We start from the raw sequence: 15,531 nt of genomic DNA, 5'->3' as shown, positions 1-15,531 counted from the left end.
CTACACTAAGAAGTGAGAATGAGGAATTTGTCAACTGATGGCTGCCTTAACTGCGTTCCCATACGGAGATTAATTTTGTCACAACCTTTGGTACGAGTTGCGGTGTTTTTCTCAGGTTGATTTACAGGCTGTTTGTTCCTGCTTAGGATGATATGTGATGTAAATGGCTTTTTCCTGGCCGAGCTGGGGATTTCTCACATATTATCAGCTGAGAACTCCGCTGTTTGGATTGGTCTGATCAAGAACAATTTGTTCGTAGCGTTGGTTGATAACCGGGTCAAAATTCAGTGTTATTGTAGGAAAAGGGACTTGGCGCTTCCAAAGGGAGATCAATATTTGCAAGAGGAGCTGCCTCCATGGGTGTGGGAGGGCTGGAGTGCAATTAATTAACAATTTATATTAATCTGTGATGGCTGAGGAGAGGATAAACCAAGTTGTGTTTGAATTTGTTCTTTGCAGATGAGGTTCTTAAGGGCGTGGTGGTGTTGGGTTGACAGTTGGACTCAATGATCTTAAAGGTCTTTTCAAACTTAAATGATTCTATGATTCTGTGATTGCTGCTTTCAGTCACGGTGCCTTAACTCCAGCTGTATTTGATATGTAGTATCAAATAATTACATTGAATCTCAAATCCATGTGGATTTAGGCTGGGTTTATGGTTCCTTAAGCTTGTAGTGCTCAACCCACAGTCTGTTGAGCTTGCAAACAAGGATGGGTTTTCATGACCGTGTTCTCACATTGGCTCCTTACCGTCACAAACCCCAATGGACTCTCTGCTACCCAAGTGCGAGCTTTTCTTCTTATCCTTCATGACCAGACTAGTACAGACTTACTAGTGATAAGTGTTTCGTAGAATCATTTTGGTTGGAAGAGACCTTCAAGATCATCGAGTCCGACCATTAACTCACCCGTGGCACTGCCCCATGTCCCTGAGAACCTCATCTCTGTGTATTTCCAACCCCTCCAGGGATGGTGACTCCAGCACTGCCCTGGGCAGCCTGTTCCAATGCCCCACAGCCCTTTGGGGAAGAAATTGTTCCCCACATCCAACCTCAACCTCCCCTGGCGCAACTTGAGGCCGTTTCCTTTGTCCTATCACTTCCAGCCACCATGGGCTCTTAGATCACAAGAGATGAGGAAAGATGGGGAATCCTGCGGGATATAGATTTGTATCTGTGGAGTAGACCAGGAGAAAAACACCACCCTTAAATTCATGTGTTGTCCTTAACGTGAGACCCGTGAGATTCCAGTGGTGCGTGTACCTCTGAGCTCAGAATCGGGCAGCAAAACTTTATTTGAATTCCTTTTGCATATCTGTGCCATGTGTGAAGGCAAACAAATCTGGAAGTACAGCATCCAAAGCATAGTAAACTAGAGAACACAAGTAATTTTCATGCATTTTTACAAGAGTAGCTCACTTGAGGCCCTTTTTCAGATTGAGGTGATTTTTTGCATTAAAAAAAAAGGCAGTTTCACCATAGGAGGGTGAAACCAATGTCTACAGGAGGACAGCAAGCATGCAAATGAGATTTTGGGTGTCCTCAGCTCCTTACTCCCCATAATTAGTGAAGGGAGGTGCCATTGCCCTGCTGCAAGACCCGTAACGGTGTCCTTCACTTTCACCAAATCATTGTCTTACTCATTGGTAGTGATCCCTTTCTCCTTCCTTCATGCTACTATTATTGAAAAACCCTTTTTTCAGTAGTTAATTTGAACATGTTATCATAACCTTCATGCCCTGCATGAATAGAATATAGAATGGAATATAGATTAGAATATATAACAGAATGAACAACCTAAAAATCCTTTTGAGAAAAGGCACGTTGGTTATTTGTTGAGGCCAGTTAAACCCCCCTGGCTTGGGTCTGTCTTCACAGGACTCTCAGCATTAGGGCAAATAAAATAGTAATTATTTTTAAAGCTGTGAAGTCCCATATCCACGAAATAAGGAGTGTGAACGGCCACATTTGGCACCGGTTCCTCGGCTCGCCGTCCCCGCAGAGATAAGGCTGCAGTCTGGCACCGCGCACTCCGGCTGGAGAGGTTTTGACTGTCATTTCGCCTTTTGCTCCTCAAGACAAATAAATTGGATTTCCTGCATGTAACGGGGTGGCCGCTGCTCATCTCACGGCACAATTCCTTTGTTTGCCGAGGTCTGAAATACTTAAGGAGGGAGTACATCCATCAGGGGGTAGGTTTTTCCAGTTTGGGGAGATTGAGGTAGCCGAAGGTCTGCAGACTCAATAGGAGCGTTAGTCAGCACGTCCCGAACCTCAGGCAGATAAGGGTTCGCTTCCGAGGCTGCCCTGATCGGAGAGTTAATGGTTGGTGACAGCAAGTCTGCCTCTTGTTCTAAAGTCATTGTTATATATTTTTGTAATATTTACAGGCCTGGCTTGCTCAGATTTAAAAAAAGAACAAACTCAAAAGGAGATCTTCCTCCGTGGGTGCTTGGGGGAAGGAAGGATGTTGGAGCTTGGCGTGTCGTCCTGCATGGGGGGGACCAAAGGAGGATGTCGGCTCTGACTTTGTGGCTGCTCTTATATAAAATTCAAACCTTATAGAAACAAGCCACGAGGTGCCTTTTGCATGAGGAAATGTGTAGTAGGCATCAGCCTAATGGAAGGTGTTCAACTCAACGGGGAGATCGGGGTGTTGTTTCCCTTGTTGATACACAAAGGCAAAGTCTAGGTGCTGGTTTAAACCTCTGTGGAGTGGTAACAGAGAGGAGCTTAGTTCCAGTTGTCCAAAATAATGTTCTTTTTGGCTTGGTGGGATGTTTTGGATGCTGCTGTAGCATCACACCAGTGAAAGCATGTCTGGGACCTCCGTCACTGGAAAAATATGCAAACTTGAATCACTCTGCTCTTCTCCTGCCACCTTTCGTGTTGGGGGAATTTGTTCTACGCAACTAAATGAGAAGACAAACAATTGTGACGTTGTTATAACTCTGAATTTTGGTTGAAAGAAGCAGGCAGGTGAAAACAAGAGCTTTGACCTCTTGATCTTCTGCCTCCAAACTTCAACTGGATAATCCAAGGCTGCGTTAGGGCAGCAGAGAGGGCCCACGTAGGTTGTTTCCGAAAGGAAAAATCCTTTAAAACTATGAAATTAATGTTGTTTGTGCTGTCAGTCACCCTTCTTTCCCATCTCAGACCCTAAAGAGCAAGGAGATGAAGATCAATGCAAAGAGACTTCATAGGTGGTCACCAACTCTCCACCCATGAGCTCAAGGTGGGACAATCTGTAAAGACGGACGGTGGAATCTCCAGCTCCTTTTGAGGGTAGGGGAAGAAAAATCTAACCCTGGGCATGACAATTCTTAGAAAAAAGTAAAAAATTGGTAATATTTACATATTAGGAAGCTGGTTCAGTTTTTATACATGGTCCAGACAAGCGAGTGCCTCTCGTAGCAAGGCGTTCTTGCTCCGGCGCTTTACCAAAACACAAAAATATGGGTTGCGTTGTTGAAATTTAACGGTTTCTTTAATTGCAAACACCTTGGGCTCATTTTGCGTTGCTGGTTGTGTGGCACACACCATGACAAGTGTTTAATTTGCACAATTTCTGAGGGTTTGGTGGGACTAGAAGAGCAGGGGAGGTTTACCTGGGCTTTGGTTTAGCGCGATGGGATGGTGTGTTAGCCCAGGTGGAGCAGTCGTCAGTGAGGTTATATTAATATTTACATGATAAACAACACTCCTCATATTTTAAAGTTGTCTGCTATCAAAATCAAAACGTTTGCTGTGACTTAAACAGTAGCACTCGCTGCTAGAAATTTAAAGTATATAATTGGCTCTAAAATTTGCGTAGTTCACCGTGTCTTTGAGTATATAGCTACACATTAGTATGTATTGATTATTCAGCAGGATTATTTTCTCCAAACTCTCTGTTGTTCATAAACCCTTTTAAAACAATTCAGGTGAGTTTTCTTTATTGTGAAAGTTTAATAAATTAAATCAGTCTGATTAAAAACATGCGATTTGCTTTTCAGGGAATAATTAGCAGGTAGTTGCCTCTGAAAACTGGAATATTGGTTGGCATTTATAACATCGGTTTTGTTTTAAAACATGGTTGACAAAGGGAGCACGGATCCATAATTTTTATCCAGAAGCTGGAGCAGAATTTGTAGCCCAGATACACAAGTTAACTCTTTCTTCTCTCTTCACCTAAAAGACTTTGACTTTTTCACCGCTACTTTACCCTCCTTCGAGTTCCTCTGTGTTGTTGCAAATAATTAAATTGTATGGGAGGAATTATTTTGATTTCTGGCAAGTCCTGAACCATAAAATTTTAATTTTGAGATATATTAAATTCATTATGTCCACGCCTTTCTTTACAGGTCCTACTAAACCTCCATTGACTTAATTGTGACTTGTAGCAGCATCCAAAATCTACTTCTAATCTCATCACCTTTTTTTAGCAACTATATGAATCTTCTGTACAAAGTTGGCAGCAAATGATTGGTTTCTAAATGCATTCCAGTTTTATCACAAATATTTGCTGCAAATATGCTCGTTTTCATCTTCCTTAGCACTGGTAAAAATAGAGCCTGCTGTTATAAAACATGAATTTTCTGCAAATCCCACGGTAAGAAGACTTATACATGCACTTGATATCGATAAAAGTTTTGTGATAAGTTCATCCCCATTTGTGTAGTGGTGCCCTTTAATGCAACTGAGAAATGGGTCTGGGGATTATTCTAGTTTTGGGGTTTTTTTTTCAGATTTTAATTCGCTAAATTCAAAAGCATGAAAGGATTTTCCATATTTATCCAAGTAGTCGGTGCGTGTACACAATGAGATCGCATGCTTGAGCAAGGTCGAGCACCACCATCATTTTTGTGTGTTGACCAGTAGTTTTTTCATTCCATATGTTTAAATATTTTCTTGGTTTTTTTTCATTTAATTTCAGTTTTGACAAAATTCCTCATTTTTACCTGTCAGCATTTTCAGATTGTTTATGTTTCAGGTTAAGCCCTGAAATGGATGAAATTTTTTTGTTGACAGTACCTCATGTACACATCATCAAACCTAAAGTATAATTACATATTTCAGCCTCTAGTCCTTTTTTTCTTATTATTTGCCAAAACCAGCATATATTGTATTTTCTGCAGTGCTGCAAACAGCCCTATAATGTTCCCATCACTGTCCCCTGGTGCTCTCTGGTCTCCGAGATGTTGAGCTGTTATCTTGGAATCTTCTGATATAAATGTATATTCACCTAAACAACATGGTATACAGAATAATCCTGTCATGGCAAATAAATTTTAGTTATGAATCCTAAAATTGTGATGTATAATACAATGTTATGTAGAGGTCAGTGATACTTAACAGTGCATTAATATGTGAGTCCTGCTTTAGTCTTTCATTTTCTCAATCGTTTCTTCCTGTCCATAAGTTTCCACATAAACACAATATCCACAAAGCTGTTTTCTCATATTTAAGGAATTTTTGGGGGGATCATCTCTTCAGGTGACACATTTTCAGCTAGTTTTTCTGACCAGGAGTCTAATTTATTTACTGTTCTCTTTAGAAGTAAACAACAAGTCAGATGTTTCTGAGGTCACCTCATCCTAAGCTCAAATTTATACTTTTTGTACAGTAAATATGGAATTTGTGCAGATTAACAACCCTGTATGAGAACAAAAATAATTTCTGTGGCGTGATTAGAAGTTTTTGCTATTTATCAGCAATATTTCCAAGCTGCAAGGAAAATAAGAATGTAGCTATGTGCATCCCTGACTGTCGAGAAGGACTTCAAAGCTGTTGGCGTTTGCCAACCTATCCTGGAAATACAGTATCTTTTATTTTCAGCAACGTGGTGCTTCGCAAACTTCTGCGACCTGGCAGGTTTACTGCAAACATTTCACTTTTTAAATCATTGTGTCTTTACCAGGAAACATTTAGGCACAGCTCTTTGGTTGATGTTTCCAAAATTGACCAAAATCTTTTTAAAAATTCCAATTTCTGAACTCTCAACAGGGCCATATCTGCTTCTCCAGTGGTGGTTCAGGTCATTCAGTTCAAATTCGCTGTGCATTTATTTTCCTGTGGTTGTGCAAACCTTTGTTCTGAGTGATCTGAAAACCGAAATTGCATCTCAACAATCCTAACTTGGCTAGAAGGGTTGATTCCTCTATAGATAAATCTTCCCCACCCTTTTGCACCAGGAATATTGTATCTCATTAGGTGACCACGGGTTACTTATTGAATATTTTCGAATTTTACTCCCCGGGAAAAATGTCGTTTTCTAATACACCAGCGATATTTCACCTGCACTTTGATTGTTTTCAACCTCTTCTTCTCATCTCGAGTTTTCTGTTTCGAAACCTCCCGACACACCCCGAGCCGCTTGGGTTCTTCTCTGCCGTTACATTTGTACCCGTTCCCCCGCGGATCTTCGAACGAGACGCGCAGGTCGTGCTTCGTCGAGCAGGTTTCCTGTTTGCATCCTGCATCTCCCCACCATCGTCTCCTGTTGGGACGTCGGTGCCTCAAACCCGAGAAGACAACAAAGATGATATCAGGCAGGTGTGGTGTAACCCGTACAGATATTTCACCCGAGCCACATCAACTCTGTGTCTTAAGTCAGAGAGAAACAGTGTAGACGCGAACTGGAGAAAGATGAAATGGCGTTATCGCCTCGGAAGAACTAAATAATTGCAAAAATTCAGTGTATTGGTATCTTAGGACAAGTACTGAGAATTTTTCTTCCATAAATTTTACTCTGCCAAAGCACTTAAGTGCTTACATTTTTATAAATAATACATTAAAATAGATTAAAAAATAAATATATATATATAAAATTATATGGCTTGGTATATATCAATACCATGAACAGTGTAAGAGCCATGACTGTAGAGTTGTTTTCAAAACCCTCGGCCATTAATTTGACTCAGATTGGGATTTTGGGGACCATATTTCATTGTGGGTTCTGGATTTTGCAGACAAATACAAATTTCCTCCCTCAACCCAAACTGCTCACAGGTTGGTCTGTTCAGTGCGAGGAGTGTTTTAGGACTGAACCTTGCTGGGGTGAAAAAAATCACTATTTCACCTATAATAATGACTTGTTTCGGTGCTGAATCTGAACCCTTATCTTTTTTCTTTGCCAGTTGATGTATTTTGCTCAAAAGGTCCAATCCTGCAGATGTTCCCCAGGCAATATTGCTTTATTTAACTGAAACAATATGAAACACATAATTTGGCAACATGTCATTAGATTACCAAACAAGATTCATAGTAAGCTTTTCAAATTCACACAAATCCCACTTTCAGAAAGACTTTGACGCTTCGTATTGATGACGAGTTAACGTGAATTTTGCTCTCAAATGTGTTCAGACTTCTTTGGAAATGGCACTTTTCTCCTAAACTGGTCACACACTTTTGAAAATACCGACTCGCGTTGATGATTTCTGTTTCGGAAACCAGCATTTCAAACCAAGGACTTGAGGAAAAGAGGATTCTCCAGTTTTATGTTCATCCAATTCTTTATTTTTATTCTTTTTCCACGGTGACTGCCCCGTTTTTTTGACAATGGCTGCTTTATATCCAGTAAAGGGGATTTTTTCTTTATTTAATATATGGCTCAAGTAGCTCGAAAGCCACCGAGTTGCCTGTATCCGCACCAGGGGCTGTTGGCTGGCACCGATGCTATCATCCTCATTGCTAACTGCAAAAAATATATACAATAAACAAAAAAAAACCAACCATGTCGTTGAACTTTTGCGGTAGGGGAGTTATTGCCGTTCAGCTCTGCATCTGTTCATCGGACTTCCTGTGGTTTTTCATCGAATCGTGTGATTGACGGAGCAGACAGTTCTCGGTCTGTCTAGTTCTGTACGCTCGTCCTGACCACCAAAATCTGACTTCTGCTTTGTCTGGCGGGAGAAAACGAGATAAGGTGCCGCGGTGGGTTGATTCGCCAGAGCTTATAAGTTGTCTGTATTTAAATTGTGCTGTTCGAATCCTCGCGTTACCTCCAGCTCTTGAATTTTCAAGTATTGCCTTGGGTTGGTTTGTTTTAAGCCAGCTGGGGTTGTCTCTGCTCCGGTAACCACTGGGTAAATATGCAAATAACGGCTTCACTGGACTCATTTATGGCAGGGCAATGAGTTCAAAAGCTTAAATAGCCAAGTGCGTGGCTAATGGAGAATTTGTCCGTCTTTCCTGAACGAAAAGCTGTGAAGGAAAAAAAAAGAGATTATTTATCCCATGCCAAGGTGTTTCCTCTGTCATTAGGATTACTGTTTAAAATGCCTTAGATTGGTCCCTGTTCTCAAAAAGTGCCAAAAATCACGTTAATTTGGCCGTCACACAGCAAAAGCTCCCGATCGCTTATTTGGAAGCAGAATGTGCAGGAGACCAAGAGCACAGAGCTGAACTTAAACGTTCCTTGAATTACCGTCTGTCCAAAATCTTAAGGATTTATGGCATTGGTCAACATTTTTATGTGGTGCTCAACCCTCGCTGTGATAAGTCATTTTAAAGTCAATCTGATAAAGCAGAAATGCTTTGAAGTTACTTTGATTTGATGATTTTGAATGTCAACAAATTTTGCTTTCAATGAATGCCCCAGTAGTGAAACGGTATGGAGAGGTTTTTATTTTAACAGTGGTAAATCTTACAATACAGAGTCTGGTGCAGAAGTTCTCTCCGTGCTTGAGCCTCTAGAGTTTCTCATTTTAAGCCACGAGAAGCCATAGTCACCACCGACAATGGAGCATTGCCGTTGGGTGTGAATTACCGACCTGGAAATCAATTTTTTTAATATATTTTTTTATGTATATAATGACAATGCATATTATATCTCTCCTTAAAAATCTCCTTATCCTTGTCTACATTTGCATGATGAAACTGCAGACTGTTGAAGGTATATGTTGAGTGTGAGAGAGTCTGGGCTGATTGCAGGGAGTTACAGTCTTTAATCTAAAATTGATTATTAAATTGCTACAGTACAATCACAATAGATGGCAACATTGATCACTCTGAAGAAAGGCTTACTAATAAAAACAATGCCTGACTGTTATTGCCTGACAATATGAATGCTCTCTGACTTATTTTAGGCTTTTTTTTCCAGCAGAGATAATGGAATTGGAAGAGCTGAGCATCTCAGATGTAACTATTGGAATTTCTAAGACAATTTTACCTATTGTTTTAAAGCTTCAGGTGTTTCTTAAGTTCTGAATGGTCCCAAACCAGAGTGTCTGCAGACACCAGTCACTATAATCTGTGATCCCAAAGGCGTAAAACAATTATCTGTGTTTAATTCAACTCAAATTAGTGTCTTTAATCACTTTTTTTCCCCTTCGCTCGCAGAAGAACTACTCCAGGCTGCATTTGGGGTGCAGAAGGACGCCTGCATGAGGGTTTTGCTCTGCTAGGAAATGTTGCGGCGGTTTAATCGTGAGGTTTAACCATTTGTTCTGCTGACACAACACTGAACCAAACGTGTTCCTGTCTGCGCCAACCACAAGTCAGGAAGTGTTCGGGAGGGAAGTGGGGAAGGTTACGCTGAGGAGAAAGAGAGTAGAATATCAAGTTTAAAAAAATAATAATAACGGTTAAAATCTACATGAGGGCTTGATTGGAGTGAGGGTTAATTTGATGAAAGAAACGTGGTGTCCTGAGAAGTAGGATGGGGTGGCAGAGAAGGGAACGCGGGTACAGGTCGAGGATTTGGAGCCAATAGGGGAAGGAAAAGGGGATGGTAGTGAAAAGCAGGATCTCACAAAGCTGATGAGAAACAAGAAAACTTGAGTATAAAATAGAAAGATACACTAAAGGGAGAGCGTGAAGATACAGCGGGAGGGAGTTGGGGATGGGAGTAGGCCAGGAAACAGGGAATTAGAGATGGGGGTGAGTGTTTGGGGTATGATAAGAGTGGGGAAACAAAGTGATGTGGGAGATCAAACAAACTGGTCCAAACAGACCATGGGAGGAGGGGTTGTAGAGAGGTGGTAGAAACTGGTTTAGGGGCACAGAGGGGCAATGGGAGCTTCTCGACCACAAACTGCATGTCTGACACAGGAAACGAAACTTGCTGATGTACCTTAGAGGTTCTGGGCTTTGAACTCAACAAGAGTTTTATGTAGAAGCGACTTTAACAACCTTATTTTTGAGCTGCCTTCATTTCTTCCTTTCCGTGCTTAAAAGGGGCCTGTGAGAAAGATGGGGACAGACTTTGGAGCAGGGCCTATTGTGATAGGACAAGGGGTGATGGTTTTAAACTAAAGGAGGGGGATTCAGGCTGGACATGAGGAAGAAATTGTTGTCCCTGAGGGTGGTGAGAGCCTGGCCCAGGTTGGGCAGAGAGGTGGTGGCTGAACCATCCCTGGAGACATCCCAGGCCAGGCTGGACGGGGCTCTGAGCAACCTGAGCTGGTGAAGATGTCCCTGTCATGGCAGGGGGGGCACTGCGCGAGCTGGAAAGGTCCCTTCAACACAAACCATTCTGTGATTCTATTCTGTGATTCTTAAACTAAGGTGATAGTGCTGGAAACAGCACTTTCCTCCTTCCCTCCCTGATTGCTCTAGGGATGAGCTCCCCACATGTTCCAAAGTCATGGAGTACAATAGTGACAGCCACACCGATGGCCAAAATGCTTCCTCCCAGGGGAAATATTGGTGACCAGCTATGAAGAGCTGTGGTGAAGGGCCTGACCCCAACAATCAGCCAAACCACAGCAGCTCCAGAACTTTGGAGCGTGCTGGAAGATGGCATCAATATCCTCATCAGTCATGGAGTTATTGAATAGTTTGGGTTGGAAGGTACCTTCAAAACTCATCCAGTGCCACCTCTGCCATGAGCAGGGACATCTTCACCAGCTCAGGTTGCTCAGAGCCTGGTTGAATGAAGCTGTCCATGGAGACATGTTTGTCATATGGGGGATGGCACCTTTTTGGCTTGGTCTAAATCACACACTTGGTGTTTGCACCAAACTCCTGTAGTAACAGAAGCAACACGAAGAAAGAGCGGGGTAGTTACCATGTTCTCTGACTCCAAAAATATAAACAACCTGTGTAAAAATTAAATTAACAACCCTGAAAGCCAAGAAACGCCCTTTCAAAAGAGACTGTTCCAACCAGAAGGGTCTTGTACCCTGAACGCAAGGAAACGGGATACTGGAACCTCAAGAAAAATCATCAGGTTATCCCTTCATTATTAATGGCCAAAGAGGCTTCTTGGCCATCGCTGTGCTTGTTCTGATCACGTCACACTGGAGAGTTTATTCTTAGTCTTAGCCACAGCCTTATAAATAATAAAATGGGTCATGTTTTATCTTACCCCAGTGATCATTGTCATTTGTCTTTTAGCTGAGACTCTGCCAAGCTCTTGGCACAGGCAACATTTAGAAGTAGATGAAAGGACTGAAGAGTGCAGGACAAAAGTGGGCTCAGCTCGTCCCCCAAACACGCGCTTACCAAGAGGGCACGCAGTGGGTTTGCCATGTATGTGCTGCTTTGAGGGGGGAGAAATGAGAGAAAATTGGAAAATAAGGTCTACGTGGTTACAACCTTAGAGGCTGAAGTGGGATAGATAGCCGACACGGTGCACATCTCTGTTGAAGGGTTTTAGACCTTCTTTTTTTGTGCTGTTGGAGTCATTCTGCGTGTCCCTCAGCAACGGGAAAGCCAAGGCACAGAGGCAGTGACCTGCCAAAAAACACAGAGCAGAGTTGGAAGTGTCCTCCAGGAGCCCACCCGTGGAGCCACACTTCCCACCGTGCTTCTTGAAGAGCGTTTCTCTCGTGGAAGCTTCTACATCCAGAAAGTCTTAGACAATTAGAAGAAAAAGGTCAATTTGTTGGATTCCTGAAAATATATCGCAGGCTGTGTTTATTCTTACGGTCTTTCCAAAGGATTCTCCTGCTCGTCCTGCTAAGGACCTTGGTACAATTAATAGCAGAATGCTTTTCAGGGAAAACTGTGATGAACAGGTGTGTACGTGTACAAGCCTGTTTTTGTGGGGCTGCTAAAACTGAGTTTTCCGTAAGACCTTTGTGTTTTGTAAAGGATTCACATGTTTAGTCTTTGTTAAGAGCCAAATTGAGCGTGATCAACAGTGAAAGAGTTGAATGCAACACGCCGATGTAGCATTTGGTACAAAGAAGAAATTAGGAGTTATTTTTTTATTGTGTAAATATTTTCCTTTGGGTCTAATGGTTCAGTTCCTTCCATGATTGTTTTTCACCAGACCTCTTTGGTGTTTACATGGGCTGCGTGTTTGCAAACAGAAACGCAAACCTTCCCTCAGCGGACTTTGCTTTCTCGTTGCAGAAGTTCCCTGAGCTGAAGTTCAAGTACGTGGAGGAGGAGCAGCCCGAGGAATTCTTCATCCCCTACGTTTGGTCCTTGGTCTACAACTCCGCCGTGGCCCTGTACTGGAACCCGCACGACATCCAGCTCTTCACGATGGACTCCGGCTGAAGGGGATGCCCCAGCCGAGCCAACTCAACTCTTGTCTTCTCCCAGAAAACGAAATTCCGCGCGGCGTGTGAATACCTGACCCCTTCCAGCGTGCACCCTCTCACCCCAAAGCTTACGGAGAATGACGCTCGTCGCTAGTGTACAGCCCAACATTGGTATTTCGGAACCAGATCGCCACCAACACGCTGGACAGACTGTGGTGTGAGGAACTGAGGGCTTGTAGGCAACCTTGTATTTATAATCTTATAATTTAGAGCTTGTTTGATGAAAATGAGGCCTTACACATAGGGGATGACATTACTACCACCTATAAACCTGATTGTTCTTTTAACTTCGTGGGGTAAATGAGGAAAGGGGTTGCAGACCTTTGATTTGGAAGTTGTATTTTCATTTCTTTCAAGTGAGATGGCTTTGTTGGGTCAAGCTTTCTGTGGTCTGTTGGATTCTGTTATGAGTTGCTCGTTACCTAATCCCATGCTTCTGGTTTTTTTTGGCTTTTAATTGCTGTCTACACTGTCATCCGAGTGAACTTGCAAGCAGCACATTAATCAGATTAGCTCCCAGGCAGATTCAAAACACTTGTTTTAGGTGTCAAAATGTTTGTGGGAGGATTTTCAATAGCAAGTCTTTTTTTTTTTTTCCTGTTTGTTTGACTGGCAAATATTCTATGGAGGGGTAGAAACACCAGCTTGAAGAGTCAGGTCCCTTGCAGACTTGTTTTACTGTGCTAAAGTTGTTCCTGGAAATTGAACACGTTGGCGGGGAAAAATATCTCCAAAGAAAATAGTTAAAAGATTGTGAGATAGGCCAACATCCCGTAAAACTTTGTAATGGTGACGGTGTCATGGGGATCCTTGAAAAAGCTTTGTTTTGAAAATCCCGTTTGCTATTAAAGGTTTTACGGCAGAAGTATAAATGTATCTGAATGTAGAATAATTCTCTTTGTTGTTATTTTCAAGTGTCCTATCCTGATGTACCTGTTTTCCGCAGTTGGAAGAACACAAGAAATGGCTTGACCTGATTCGTAAAGAACTTTTTTTCAAAATAAGGATGATTTTTTGCTCTGGGGATGCTCCCGACGGTGCCTGTTGCACACGCGTGTGAACACGAATCCCACATGCCGCTACGTGGAGAACTGTCAGCAGTGCATTGCATGCCAAAATATAAAATACCAAGGAATTCGGTCCTAAACATAGGTGGCAACCCCCGGTGCTCACTGCCTGCTTCAGCATGTTCTGTTTATTGACCTGAAGAATTCAATCCTTCAAGTGGCTTTACATAGAGTTTCTTGCACCTTTGTTTTTTGCCCTGGAGGGTGCGCTGGGATTGTACTTTAATCTGCTTACTTAGAGGTGGGAAGTCCATTTGAGTCCTACACAAATGGAAGTGTTCGCTTTAAAAAAAGAGCAAGCAGCTTTCCAGATTTATTTAAATATAACTCCAAAGCGACATAAACAGCCTAGGAGCATTTAGGAAAAACACTTTTGAGAAGAAAAGGCAATAGTAAGACTGGAAACGCAGTTTTTCGTAGGAAAATGTGAGAAATAAATGAACTGCATGTAAGTTTATGCTGGTTTTCGGATTTATATGGGGATATTTTTTTGGCCTTTGAGCAGACATCAAAGGGCAATGACTCTTCCTGGTTATCGCAGTGATCTGTAACTTTGTCTTTATTAGAAGACCGAGAGTGTTTGTGGTCGGCAGAGCCGTCCAGCCTCAGGAAGGCCAGGCTGAAGATGCACTTGTGACCTGTGGATTCAGTTTTCATGTGTCTTAAAAGCTGCCCCATGAGCATCTTCCACCCCGGAGGGTGGAGAACTTCATGAAAAACGGGTCAGGCAGAGCAGCCTGGAGACAACCTGGGGTTTTTCCTTTGAAAAGGGCTTTTTTTAATCTAAGAGAAGAGTCCATAAAGCAGCAATCAGATAGAATAGGTCAAACCAGCTGCTGAATCAATGTAGGAGTCACACGGTAAATTATTTCTCGCCATCGTCTTGTGGTGACATTGAAGCACGGAAGGAACGGGATCGTTCCAGTGGCATAATTTCCTTGTGAATTTAATTAATATGTGATGCTCCCAGGGCCCAGCTGGTTTGGAACAGCTGGAGTTACAATCCAAAGCCAAAAAAGCAGAGCCAGACCAAGATTTATGCTGAATTCCGTGCTATTCACCCTGGTTCTTCCAAGAGCTGGAGCATGATGTGGGTCTGAAGTCTGCAGTCTGGCGTGGTCACAAACACTCTGTTTTCCTTCAGATCTGTAAAGTGTCACCTTAGGGATCCTTTTCATTATTTTGTGTGAAGGATTTATTATGCGTAATAAAAAACAAAAAGTAAATACGGGCTGTAGTTGTATTTGTTTTATGTGATAGAAGCCGCATGGTGACATTCGGCCAATGGGTCTTGGTCTGGTCATCAGACCTAAGGTGCATGAGGTTTTATAACGTCCCCCATGATATGCAATCAAAATAACATTGTTTTATTGATTGTATTAAGTAGATGATTGTTTAAATCCGTGCTTGGCGAGGGAAGGGACGTCTCATGCCACAACGTCCTGCTGAATCCCACCTATCGGAGGGCTCTTGGCCAACTCAACTTCTGCGCTCATGGTAGGTGCAGCTCGGAGGAGGCTTTGAAAATTGGGTGGCGGGTTGGAAGCTACAACAATTCCTTTTCCCTGCTGCCCTACAAATGAGTTGGCCGTCATCGACGCTGGCAAAAGCAGCCCAAAAATCTTCCAGGTTTCATGGCATTTCTTGACCCTGCTGGCCTAACACAGAGTATTAGGCAAGTTACAGGAAAACAAAACAGTTTTTTACACGCCTGATAGATTGTTGATCTCCCAGTTAAACAGGAAAGGAAGAAGCAAACAACCCCCCCTCGTTTCTTTGGAAACTCTAAAGCTTTCCGTTCAACCTCTTCTACTGGGCGGATCCGTTTTCTTCTCGCACACGTTGTCTAGTTCAGCCAACTAAAGGTCAGATGCCATCTTATAGTCAGTCAACCCTGGTCTCTGTCTTGATCGATTGGGCTCTGTCTGTGAAAACCCTTCGAGACCAGGAGTTTTCTATACAATCCCATTTCTATAATCACTTGAGCGC

The 15,531-nt window shown here is 42.5% G+C and overlaps 1 protein-coding gene across 4 annotated transcripts in view; it reads left to right on the top strand.

Moving 5' to 3' along the window:
• DYM (dymeclin) overlaps positions 1 to 14,768 on the top strand; it is a 183,663-nt gene extending 168,895 nt beyond the window's left edge. For 2 of the 4 annotated variants that reach the window (XM_071802758.1, XM_065860660.2), the window contains one exon: positions 12,282 to 14,768. In XM_071802758.1, the coding sequence (XP_071658859.1) occupies positions 12,282 to 12,431 (150 nt within the window). In that variant the 3' untranslated portion in view covers positions 12,432 to 14,768. Of the gene's footprint in view, positions 1 to 6,316; positions 6,530 to 12,281 lie in introns of all 4 variants that reach the window. The other 2 variants (XM_071802757.1, XM_071802759.1) reach the window with 2 other exon arrangements.
• Positions 14,769 to 15,531: the final 763 nt, after the last annotated feature.

This window comes from Patagioenas fasciata, chromosome Z (assembly GCF_037038585.1).
Source record: "Patagioenas fasciata isolate bPatFas1 chromosome Z, bPatFas1.hap1, whole genome shotgun sequence".
NCBI classification, from domain to species: Eukaryota; Metazoa; Chordata; class Aves; order Columbiformes; family Columbidae; genus Patagioenas; species Patagioenas fasciata.
Note: the sequence above shows the minus strand (reverse complement) of the source record. Positions and strands in the feature narration are given on the sequence as shown.